Source organism: Salvelinus alpinus, chromosome 26, assembly GCF_045679555.1.
Source record: "Salvelinus alpinus chromosome 26, SLU_Salpinus.1, whole genome shotgun sequence".
NCBI lineage: Eukaryota > Metazoa > Chordata > Actinopteri > Salmoniformes > Salmonidae > Salvelinus > Salvelinus alpinus.
In genome coordinates, this window is record NC_092111.1 from 12,720,969 (window position 1) to 12,733,288 (window position 12,320).

Consider the following 12,320-nt stretch of genomic DNA (forward strand, 5'->3'; position numbering starts at 1 on the left):
CATGGGTGGCGTCTGACCATTTCTTTGGATTCCTCATGTCTTACTCATTGTTAGAAAAAAGTTTGCTCCAAATAGAATTTTAGGTACAGTATTTATTGAATATTATCTGAATCCTGTAAATTAAAATGGTCAATTTGGGCGCAATCAATTAGCTGAATTTTTCAGATCAAATTATATTTCAACAGAACAACGTTGCAGGAATGCTAATCTTAAGTGTTTCTAACTACAGAAACAGTTTCAGAACAATTTGAGATGGTGGATGTCATGACTGACATGGAACGACCCAATGGTGAAGTAGGCTACCTTTTAGCAGTAGCCTGGGTGTTACCCTTTGCAGCATATTTCTCCGCACTTCACAGTTTTATTGCGATGACTAGAATGCTCTACTTCTTGGGCCCTGTAGAGCAGCAAACTCCAGGTGATCTCAGAACAAAATACTGTCCTCCACCCAATGACAGTAACTATTCAGGTGTTTTTTGTGTGCCTGTGGAGCCATATAAATTGGATTTGCTTTCAAATGAGCAGGCATCCATCCAAGAAAATATTTTACAGCAAATATTTAACATTTACCAACATGTGGTTTGATATACCCATTTCAGACAGAAGATGTGGTATATTACCTGTAAAAAATGTAAGGCAATGTTTACATGACCTCCTTTCAAGCAGGCCCTTATTTACCACGTTCTTGCAGGTATACCCTTTTTATACATATCAGTGCTTAGCAAATTGAGAGGGGTGGGGGGGGAGTTGTTAAACCATGGGAGCAGTTTGCTTTTTAAATTAGGGAGGTGTTAAACAATGGAAGTCTTAATGAATTTACTTGCAAAAAAAAAAGCTGAGAACCATTCACACAGACCCAATACCTGTATTTTGGTTACAGGGTCTGTAAAAATGCAGGAATCATGACCCCCTGTCCCTTTCCGATATATCAAAAGCAGGCATGGTAAATTAGTGGGATTTTTGTCTGTGTATGAAAGGGGTACTAGAGTAAAGTGAAAGTCAGAAAATACATCTTTCAAGGTATATAGTCACAGACAAATATTGGCACCCTTGCACTTTTCTTAAATGTCTTTTTCTTTTTTCATTTAACCTTTATTTAACTAGGCAAAAAATTCCCTATTTCTTGTAAAATAAGTTGAAATTGAAAATACAACTTTTGGTCACCACACAAAACCTATTTTATTTTTTGTAAATTTAAGTTTACAATTTTGAATTGAGAAAATAAAGGCAAATGGCTTGAACAAAATTATTGGCACCCCGGAGCTAGTACTTGGTTGCACACCCTTAACCATGACAACTGCAGACATATGCTTATTGTAGCCATCAATGAGCTTGCTGCACCTTTCTACTGACAATTTGGCCTACTTTTCAACACCAAATTGATCTAATTATTCAATATTTGAGGGTTGCCCTCCACCAACTGCTGTTTTCTGATCTCACCATAGGTTTTGGATGTGATTCAGATCTGGACTCTTAGCTGGCCATTCCAAAACAGTCCAGTATCTCTTCTTAACGATTCCTGGGTGCTTTGTGATGTGTTGGGGGTCATTGTCCTGCTGGAAGACTCACAGCCTTCAATGGAGACCAAGTTTTTAGACTCTGGGTTGAACATTGGACTGATAATCTGCTGATTTCATGATTCCTTGTACACATTCAAGACCCCCAGTACCAGAGGCAACAACGAAACACCACAGCATTATCAAACCTCCCCCATCTTTGATTGTAGGGAGGGTGCATTTGTTGGCATTTACTGTATCTTGGCCAAAATATGTGCAATCAAGTACTAGTTCCAGGGTAACAATAATTTAGTACAATCTATTTTCTTTATTTTCTAAATTCAAATTGTAAACTTAAGCTTACAAAAATAAATTTGGTTCTGCAATGTTCCAAATCCAACAACGTGTGGAAACCAAACGTTTTTTTTCAATTTCTTATTTAAGAAAAGTGCAAGGGTGTCTATATATTTGGCCGCAACTGTATATATAAAAACCCACAGCTCTCTGTTACACACCATGCACACATCATTTTCGAAATTGTACTTTATTTTTCTTAGACATATGTTTTAAAACAGCAATTGTAGAGAATAAATAATGAAACAATTATGATTTTGATAATTACATTTATGTAATTACAAATTCTACAATACGTGTATCCATAGTCTTGTACTGTAGACCACAGGAATATTCTATTTTCTAAAATAAAAAATAGCCATATCTCCCCCTTCAATTGCATAACAAATACATTAAAAGTAAAAAATTAAGATACAAAAATTCCACCCAATTCCCATCCCTCACACCCCTATGCCAATAACAATAGTAGTGGTTGTAATAACTTACACATGGTTTCATTATTTGACTCCATTTAAAACAAAGATATGTACAGTGAGAAGAAGTTGATTGTTCTTCTTGCTTAATTACTCCTCGTCTTTAATTTCAAATAATAAACTAAATCTACATACCAATTCGACCAATGGTAATCATACAGAATAGCATTTTTCCCCCAATAAGGTTACCATCCCACTTCTCCATCCCCATACATTGCCCTTCCCTCTTAAGTTATGGACCACAAACCACACTATACAGTGAAACCCTGTTCATTAGAATAAGTGATATGCTTTTTCATGTAGACCTTGTAGCTGACAGTACAGTTTGTACAGTACCAGTCAAAAGTTTGGACACCTACACATTCAAGGGTTTTTCTTAATTTTTCTATTTTCTACATTGTAGAATAATAGTGAAGACATCAAAACTAAGAAATAACACATGGAATCATGTAGTAACCAGAAAGTGTTTATCAAATCAAAATTATATTTTAGAATTTCGATTCCTTAAAGTAGTCACCATTTGCCTTGATGACAGCTTTGCACATTCTTGGCATTCTCTCAACCAGCTTCACCTGGAATGCTTTTCCAACAGTCTTGAAGGAGTTCCCACATATGCTGAGCACTTGTTGGTTGCTTTTCCTTCACTTTGCAGTCCAATTCATCCCAAACCATCAATTAGATCATGAAGGCCTGACTCATGCAGTCCCCTCTGAACAGTTGATGTTGAGATGTGTCTGTTACTTGAACTCGGTGAAGCATTTATTTGGGCTGCAATCTGAGGTGCAGTTAACTCTAATGAACTTATCCTATGCAGCTGAGGTAACTCCGGGTCTTCCTTTCATGTGGTAGTCCTCATGAGAACCAGTTTCATCATAGCGTTTGATGGTTTTTGCGACTGCACTTGAAGAAACGTTCAAAGTTCTTGACATTTTCCAGATTGACTGACCTTCATGTCTTAAAGTAATGATGGACTGTAATTTCTCTCCGCTTATTTGAACTGTTCTTGCCATAATATGGACTTGGTATTTTACCAAATAGGGCTTTCTTCTGAATACCACCCCTACCTTGTCACAACACAACTGATTGGCTCAAACGCATTAAGAAGGAAAGAAATTCCACAAATTAACTTTTAACAAGATACACCTGTTTATTGAAATGCATTTCAGGTGACTACCTCATGAAGCTGGTTGAGAGAATGCCAAGAGTGTGCAAAGCTGTCATCAAGGTAAAGGGTGGCTACTTTGAAAAATCTCAAGTATAAAACACTTTTTTGGTTACTACATGATTTCATGTGTGTTATTTCATAGTTTTGATTTCTTCACTAATATTCTACAATGTAGAAAATGGCAAGAATAAAGAAAAACCTTGAATGAGTAGGTGTGTCCAAACTTTTGACTGGTACTGTACATAATGACTGAATCCAGCTGTGGAATGGTATATGTACTCCGAACCACCCACCACATTTGTTTTATTCTGCTGTTGCTGATTTTTAGAAGATACATACAGTGGGCTCCAAAATTACTGGCACCCCTGACTGGCAATGCACAAACAATACTTAAAAAAATATTAACAATATAATTATAGAGAAACTCAAAATACCAACATGTGAGAAATACAGTACTTTATTAATGTTTCAATGGAACCAACAAAAATCATTCAATTATTTAATACAAAATAAATTTAACCAAAATCAAGGTTTCATAATTATTGGCACTCGTCATTTAGTACTTAGTGCAACCACCTCTGGCAAGGATAACAGCATGGAGTCTTTTCCTGACAAGGTTAAGGAACACATTTGGAAGGATTTTGGACCATTCTTCTATGCAGATCCTTTCAAGATCCTTCACATTCTTGGGTTTGCGCTTATCAACTGCCCTCTTCCACTCAGCCCACAGGTTTTCGATTGGATTGAGGTCCGGCGGCTGAGATGGCCATGACAGAACATTGATTTTGTTGTCACAGAACCATTTCTGTGTGGACCTTAAGGTATGTTTCGGGTCATTGTCTTGTTGGAAAGTCCACCTACGGCCAAGTCCCAGCCTTCTGGCAGAGGCAACCAGATTGTCAGCCAAGATTGCCTGATACTTGGTGGAATTCATTATGCCATCAATCTTAACCAGTGCCCCTGGACCTCTGGAATTAAAACAGCCCCAAAACATCAATGACCCCCCCTCCATATTTCACCGTGGGTATGAGGTGCCTCTCCTTGTATGCATCTCTGTTTCGACGCCAAACATGCCGATGCTGTATCTGACCAAAACATTCAATTTTGGTCTCATCTGACCAGAGCACCTTCTTCCAGTCATAATTTGAATGACGTTTGGTGAACTCCAAGCGCTTGCATCTGTGTCTTGGGGTCAGAAAGGGCTTTCTTCTGGGAACCCTTCCAAAGAGCCTGTGGATGTGGAGGTGGCATCTGATGGTGCTTTTTGAAACCTGATTACTCCAAGACGCCACCAAGGCCTGCAATTCTTTCACAGTGATTCTTGGGGATTTTGTTGCTTCTCTCACCATCCTCCTCCCTATCCTGGGGGGCAAAATGCATTTGTGTCCTCTACCCGTGAGGTTTTCAACTGTTTCATGTCTTTCGAATTTTCTAATAATTGCCCTGACAGTGCTCAGTGGTATATTCAATCGTTTGTGGATCTTCTTGTAGCCATTACCAGATTTATGAAGGTCTATGACCATCTGTCTCTTTTGAACTGCTAGTTCTTTTGTTTTCTTCATGGTGTTGGATGACAGCGGGATATTGCATGCGTGTTACCTCATTTTTATACCCTAGTGAAACAGGAAGTGATGTAATGGCTCAGTATCGTTCCTTAAGACTTAGATAAACTTAAATAAGTGGAATTTAATTTGTGGTTTAATTTTGGTAGATGTTATTTACAATAATCTTTAAGGGTGCCATTAATTGTGAAACCTTGATTTGGAGGACATTGATTTTTAATTAAATCAATAAATTATTTTGGTTGGTTCCATTGAAACATTAATAAAGTACAGTATTTCTCATGTTGGTATTTTGAGTTTATCTCTATAATTATATTGTTTATATTTGTTTAAGCATTGTTTGTGCATTGCCAGTCAGGGGTGCCAGTAATTTTGGAGCCCACTGTATATTTTATCTTATTTTTCGAGAAGTGTTGTTGCTCCTTTGCTATACGGTTTGGGGCGAAACCAAAATGCTGGAAGTAGTTTCTTGATAGAACTCATATCTTCCCTGGGAGAGAGAGACAGAAAGAAAGAGAGAGGATGAATACAAATATTCAAATAGTTTAGATGAGCATATACAGTGGAGTCCGAAATTATTGACAGCCTTGATAAAGAGCAAAAATGATTGTATAAATTAAAGAATTCAAACACTGAGCTGTATTGTATGCTCAAAATAACGGGGAAATTCTATTATTTTATACTAATACAATTGTTCAGAGAAAGATTTAGTCATTTTTATTTTCCTCAGAAAGGTAGGGGTCAAAATGATTTACACCCCTGTTTTCAATACCTCACTTTGCGAGGATAATGTCGCTGAGCCTTTTTCTAAAATGTGGTATGAGTTGGAGAACACATTGGGAGGGATCTTAGACCATTCATCTAATCAAAATCCTTCCAGATCCTTGATATCCTTTGTCTGCGCTTATGGACTACTCTATTCAATTCAAACCACAGGTTTTCAATGGGTTTCAAGTCTGGAGACTGAGATGGCCATTGTCAAATTTGGATTTTGGGGTCAATTAACCATTTCTTTGTGCATTTTGATGTTTACTTCAGTGCTTGGGGATATTGTCTTGCTGGAAGATTCACTTGTGGCCAAGTTTCAGCCTCTTGGCAGAGTCAACCAGGATTTTGGCTAAAATATCCTGGTACTGGGTAAAGCTCATGATGCCGTTGACTTCTTTGACAAGGCCTACACGTAAGCTATTTTGTTTCAACTGGTCCTGGAGCCTTGTTAAGTTTAACGGCATCATAAACATTACCCAACCAGGCAAACCTGGTTGCCTCTGCCAGGACGCTGGAACCTGTCCGCAAGTGGATCTTCCAGCAAGACAATCACACATCTAAATCGACAAAGAAATTGTCAAATTTGCCAAAAATCTATATTTTGATTCAGTCTCAGGACTTGAAACCCATTGAAAACCTGTGGTTTGAATTGAAGAGGGCAGTCCATAAGCGCATATTAATGATATCAAGGATCTGGAAGGATTTTGTATGGATGAATGGTCTAAGATCCCTCCCAATGTGTCCTCCAACTCATAAAACATTTTTTTTAAAGGCTCAGTGACGGTATCCTCGCAAGGTGAGGTATTGAAAGGTTTTGAAAACAGGTCTGTCAATCACTTAAACCCCTACCTTTTCTTAAGGAAAAAAAAGTATTACTTGTTAAACAAAATCTATTTCCCTGAGCAGTATTAGTATAAAATAATAACGTTTTCAAATTTTTTGGAGCATAGAATATAGATCAGTATTTGAATTATATATTTTCTACAGTAATTTTTCCTCATCTTTATCAAGGGTGTCAATAATTTCTGACTCCACTGTATATTTAATATGTTCACACTCTTCAGTGTGGGAGAAACATTTGCAAACACGTTGGTTACACAGATATCACATGGATGTCCTCATTTTTAACTATACAAGCACGCCTAGGGTACATGCAACTCATACAGTGACAACCATACTGCTGCATTGATGTGCATTTCTTATTTAAACTTTTTTTGTTGTCTTGTTTTGGCAGGCAAATAAATTCCAAACATGCACAATAGGAATTCTGGGCGGTATTTTTTTGTTGTTCTCTTCTTAATACTCTAGTCTAATGTTAAATCTCATTGACCAAACAATTGAGTCAAAAAAGATCAATTCTTATTCAATCATTTTAAAAGATAACAGAGGACGCTTTTTAAACTCATCCTCTTAAATAAGCAGTTATATCAAAGGTTGCACATGAGACCGTAGCCTATGGCTTTTTGTTTGATTGGAAATTCGTAGTAACCCAGAATTCCTACAGAGGAATGCTGTACCTCAGTCAGCAGCACGTGTGATGTGTCACAATGACAACATACAATTTCACCCAAAACTCTCACATGAAATGTTAGTGTCTCACTTGGTACACACACAACCACACACACTACTTTATTTATTAATACACACAAGTACTTTATGTGGATCTGCACAGGTACACATATGCACACAGCATCATTATGTCACTAATTTGTAGGTAGGCTACACATACTTATTCTCACAACGAGTCATACCAAAAACAAACAAAGTTCAGGCACTAAGTCACTTGGATTCAATTACAACCTCACAAAAACCCTGCGCTCCCGGAAACTAAAAACACCAACCAACTAAACATGGGGGATATGTAAGAGTGATAATCATGACAAACAACAAAAAGGAAACTAATCAAAAACAAAATCCATCAAAGGAAATATTTATATCCATGTTTGATTTAGGGTTAATGCTTAATATTGCTCTGCGCAATAAAATACTTATATTACAAACAAATATAATAGCATGTCATGATAATCAATTGCTTACAAAATCTCAAGTACAGTGACAGTATAATTGATCAGTGTTTGCAAAACAGGACAAAATAATAGAGGAAACTCACAATGCACCAAACACAATTCATGGTCGCCACAGCAACTCGCCATGCAGTTGAGCATGGTGAATAAAGGCAACGGTCAAAAATAAAATTGCTAATGGCAACCATCACAGGCAGTATTGCCACAGCAACCAACACAGGCCAATTAACTTACAACGCTGTGAGAGGAAGGGGGGTTTAGCGGTTGCTAGGCAACCATAGCCACGTAGTCTCCACGATATATGTATGGACAGGACAGTCTTGACTGTGGTATGATGTTTTTTCAGGAAAATGACATATGACACAGCACAAAAACAATAAATAAAAAGTACAAAATAAATTAATGACGTATAATAGTTATTGTCTTCAACCCAATCATACAAAACGTGTTATATTTGTCTGGACTATTTAAAATCTACTTTTGAATAATTAAACATTTTGTCAACCCTTTTGTCATGGCAGTGTTATGGCCATATCTCAACAAACCAAGTAGTCCTATGATTTTGTCTAAATGTTTTAAACAAATACTGCTTTTAGAAGACTCACCTCACTCACATGTGGATCTGGTTCACTTACACTATATATACAAAGTATGTGGGCACCCCTTCAAATCAGTGGATTCGACTATTTCAGCCACAGCTGTTGCTGACAGGTGTTTAAAATCGAGCACACCGCCATGCAATCTCCATAGACAAACATTGGCAGTAGAATGGCCCGTACTCAAGAGCTCAGTGACATTCAACGTGGCACCGTCATAGGATGCCACCATTCCAACAAGTTATTTCGCAAATGTCTGCCCTGTTAGAGCTGCTCCGGTCAACTGTAAGTGCTGTTATTGTGAAGTGGAAACGTCTAGGAGCAACAACGGCTCAGCCGCAAAGTGGTAGGCCACACAACCTCACAGAAAAGGGCCGCGTAGCGCGTCTATCCTTGGTTGCAACACTCACTACCGAGTTCCAAACTGCCTCTGGAAGCAACGTCAGCACTAGAACTGTTTGTCGGGAGCTTCATGAAATGGGTTTCCATGGCCAAGGAACCACACACAACCCTAAGATCACCATGCGCAATGCCAAGCGTTGGCTGCAGTGGTGTAATGCTCGCCGTCATTGTACTCTGGACCAGTGCAAACACGTTCTCTGGAGTGATGAATCACGCTTCACCATCTGGCAGTCCGACGGAGGAATCTGGGTTTGGCAGATTCCAGGAGAACGCTACCTGCCCCAATGCATAGTGCCAACTGTAAAGTTTGGTGGAGGAGGACTAATGATCTGTGGCTGTTTTTCATGGTTCAGGCTAGGCCCCTTAGTTCCAGTGAAGGGAAATTTTAACACTACAGCATACAATTACATTCTAGACGATTCTGTGCTTCCAACTTTGTGGCAACAGTTTGGGGAAGGCCCTTTCCTGTTTACGCATGACAATGCCCCCGTGCACAAAGCAAAGTCCATACAGAAATGTATATTTGTCATGATCGGTATGGAAGAACTTGACTGGCCTGCACAGAGCCCTGACCTCAAATCCATCTAACACCTTTTTGGATGAATTGGAACACCGACTGCGTGCCAAGCCTAATTGCCCAACATCAGTGCCCGACCTTGTGGCTGAATGGAAGTAAGTCCCCACAGAAATGTTAAAACATCTAGTGGAAAGTCTTCACAGAAGAGTGGAGGCTGTTGTAGCAGCAAAGAGGGGACCAACTCCATATTAACGGCCATGATTTTGGAATGAGATGTTCGACGAGCAGGTGTCCACATACTTTTGGTCATGCGGTGTATTTTATCACAGTTGATCCTTTTAATAATGATCTTCCACAAAATTAAAACATAAAATTCTCACTTTATCTCATAACCCCCTTAAGACCTCGAAGCCAGTTCCACTGCATTTTTTCATTGTTGCCCTCTAATCAGATACTGATTTAGACCTGGGACAGCGGTTGGGCGCAATTCATTCTCAGGTAGAACAGAAAACCAGCAGGCTTCGGCCCTCTTAGGTTATAAGATGAATAACCCTGCCATAACCTACCTTAAACACAGTTTCCACTCCCTGTCAATCCCCCTGACCATCCATCTCAACCTTCATTCTCATCCCACCTTGCTCACCTCATTTAGTAGGGTCGGTTGGCATCCTTGGGCCTCTTAAGCTGCACCTTGAGTCTCTTCATGCCAATCTGGAAACCATTCATGGCCTGAATTGCGGTCTGAGCACTGGACGGGTTGTCAAAACTCACAAAACCTGAAGAGAAGCAAACAGTTATAGACAATTCTGTGAAAGTATTAATACTACAAAAGAAGGGAGCAATCCTTCCCAGCACTGCCTCCTTGTTCTCATCATTGACTGTGTTCCCAATGTGGCACACTATTCCCTATGGGCCCTGGTCAAAAGTAGTGCACCACATAGGGTGCATCGTGCCATTTGGGACGCACTCGTTGCTGTCACCGTCACTCACCAAAGCACTTGCTCTGATTGGTGGCGCGGTCAACAAAGACCTTTGCTGAGATGACGTTGCCGAAGGGGACGAACATTTGCAGCATCTCTGAGTCAGAGAACTCCTGAGGCAGGTGATAGATGAAGATGTTACACCCCTCGGGCCCTGCGGAGAAGAAGAAGAAGAATACAGGGGAAGGTTAGACCATCAAGGCTCCCTGAGGGGTGCTAACGTGACTTGAGATGATCAGATGGAGGTAGTGATTGAGGCAGTGTAAACTTTGTGGGAAACCAACATTGAAAATAGTCAAAAGTGAGAATTCATAGGAGGGAGGACAAGTAGGTAGGAATCACCTTCTCGTTGCTGCAGTTGCTGAGGCTGCTGATGTTGCTGTGCAAGCATTGTGTGTTGGTGTGGGAATGGCTGCCCCACCATTCCATAGGCAGCAGGGTAGGTTGCTGTGGGTGTGTTCGCATACGGAAACATTAAGGACTGTTGAGAGGGCATTTCAAACCTAAAATTTCCTCGGGGAAATTTTAAGGACTCAAACGGACTCACTACTGTCCCACCTGTGTAGTGCTGCATCCCTGCGTACGCTTGCTGAATAGGATCCAAAATTGGACTCTGAGCTGAGAGAGAGAATCAAAGAGAAAAATAACAGCATGATTTATCAACTGCTTTTTGGAGGATGCGTACATGCTCTAAATGGCATTGGGTGCCGTGCATCAGGATTCTTAGTAAACAAACCAAACTCCTAGATAAGGTTAATTTGATTACATTTTCATAATGATACTCTGACTTTGCTTTCATCAGATTAAGTGAGATACCTTGGTAAGAATGAACTCCATTGGTGTACAGGGTTTCAGATGCTGACTGTCCATTGGGTGGAGCTGGCACTGGAGGGTAGCTGAGTGGTGGAGGCAGAGCAGGCACCGGTGTGGCTGCCATGGTGGGCGGAGTGCTGGTACCTGCACAGGAAGACCATTCGGGGACAGACAGACATGGTGAAACAAACACAATAATAAATGCAATAAAATAGTATCAAAGGCAGACATATATGGGGCAAAGACTCTCGAAAAACAAAATATAAACTGTATAAAGAATAAAGAGAAACTGTGAGACGAGCAGAGAATCCTGTAGGAGGGGATGAAGTGATGGAGGATGAGACCTTCTTATTACCTGAGGTAGTGAGTGATGCGATGGGCGTGGCAATGAGGCTGCTGGGGTTGAGGGCAGCCAACTGCTGCATGGTGATGGTGGATACAGGAGACAAATACGCTGACTGGGCCACCAGAGCCTGCTGCTGCACCAGCTACAAAGAATAAAGAGAGAAAGAGGGAGTCCTTCGATGTCATTCACTGTCAGGATGCGTCCCAAATGGCACCCTATTCCCCATATACAGTACATTCGGAAAGTATTCAGACCCTTTGACTTTTTCCCAAAAAATGTTACGTTACATCCTTATTCTAAAATGTCAATAATTTTTTCCCCTCATCAATCTACACACAATACCCCAAAATGACAAAGCAAAAAGAGGTTTTTACACATTTTTGCAAATGTATTAAAAATAAAAAGTATTCAGACCCTTTACTCAGTACTTTGTTCAAGCACCTTTGGTAGCGATTACAGCCTTGAGTCTTCTTGGGTATGACGCTACAAGCTTGGCACACCTGTATTTGGGGAGTTTCTCTCATTCTTCTCTGCAGATCCTCTCAAGCTCTGTCATGTTGGATGGGAAGCGTCACTCTACCGCTATTTCAGGTCTCTCCAGAGATGTTAGATCAAGTTCAAGTCTGGGCTCTAGCTGGGCCACTCAGGGACATTCAGAGACTAATCCTGATGCCACTCCTGCGTTGTCTTGGCTGTGTGCTTAGGGTCCTTGTCCTGTTGGAAGATGAACTTTCTCCCCAGTCTGAGGTCCTGAGAACTCTGGAGTAGGTTTTCATCAAGGATCTCTCTGTACTTTGCTCTGTTCATCTTTGCCTTGATCCTGA

General features: G+C 40.1%; 1 protein-coding gene across 7 annotated transcripts in view; it reads right to left on the reverse strand.

Moving 5' to 3' along the window:
* Window positions 1–2,021: 2,021 nt before the first annotated feature.
* LOC139554762 (CUGBP Elav-like family member 3) overlaps window positions 2,022–12,320 on the reverse strand; it is a 41,129-nt gene continuing 30,830 nt past the window's right edge. For 4 of the 7 annotated variants that reach the window (XM_071367875.1, XM_071367873.1, XM_071367872.1 and 1 more), the window contains exons 8-13: window positions 11,506–11,638; window positions 11,154–11,294; window positions 10,680–10,955; window positions 10,348–10,491; window positions 10,001–10,133; window positions 2,022–5,540 (exon numbers count right to left, since the gene is read on the reverse strand). In XM_071367875.1, the coding sequence (XP_071223976.1) occupies window positions 10,006–10,133; window positions 10,348–10,491; window positions 10,680–10,955; window positions 11,154–11,294; window positions 11,506–11,638 (822 nt within the window). In that variant the 3' untranslated portion in view covers window positions 2,022–5,540; window positions 10,001–10,005. Of the gene's footprint in view, window positions 5,541–8,076; window positions 8,167–10,000; window positions 10,134–10,347; window positions 10,492–10,679; window positions 10,956–11,153; window positions 11,295–11,505; window positions 11,639–12,320 lie in introns of all 7 variants that reach the window. The other 3 variants (XM_071367877.1, XM_071367876.1, XR_011670890.1) reach the window with 2 other exon arrangements.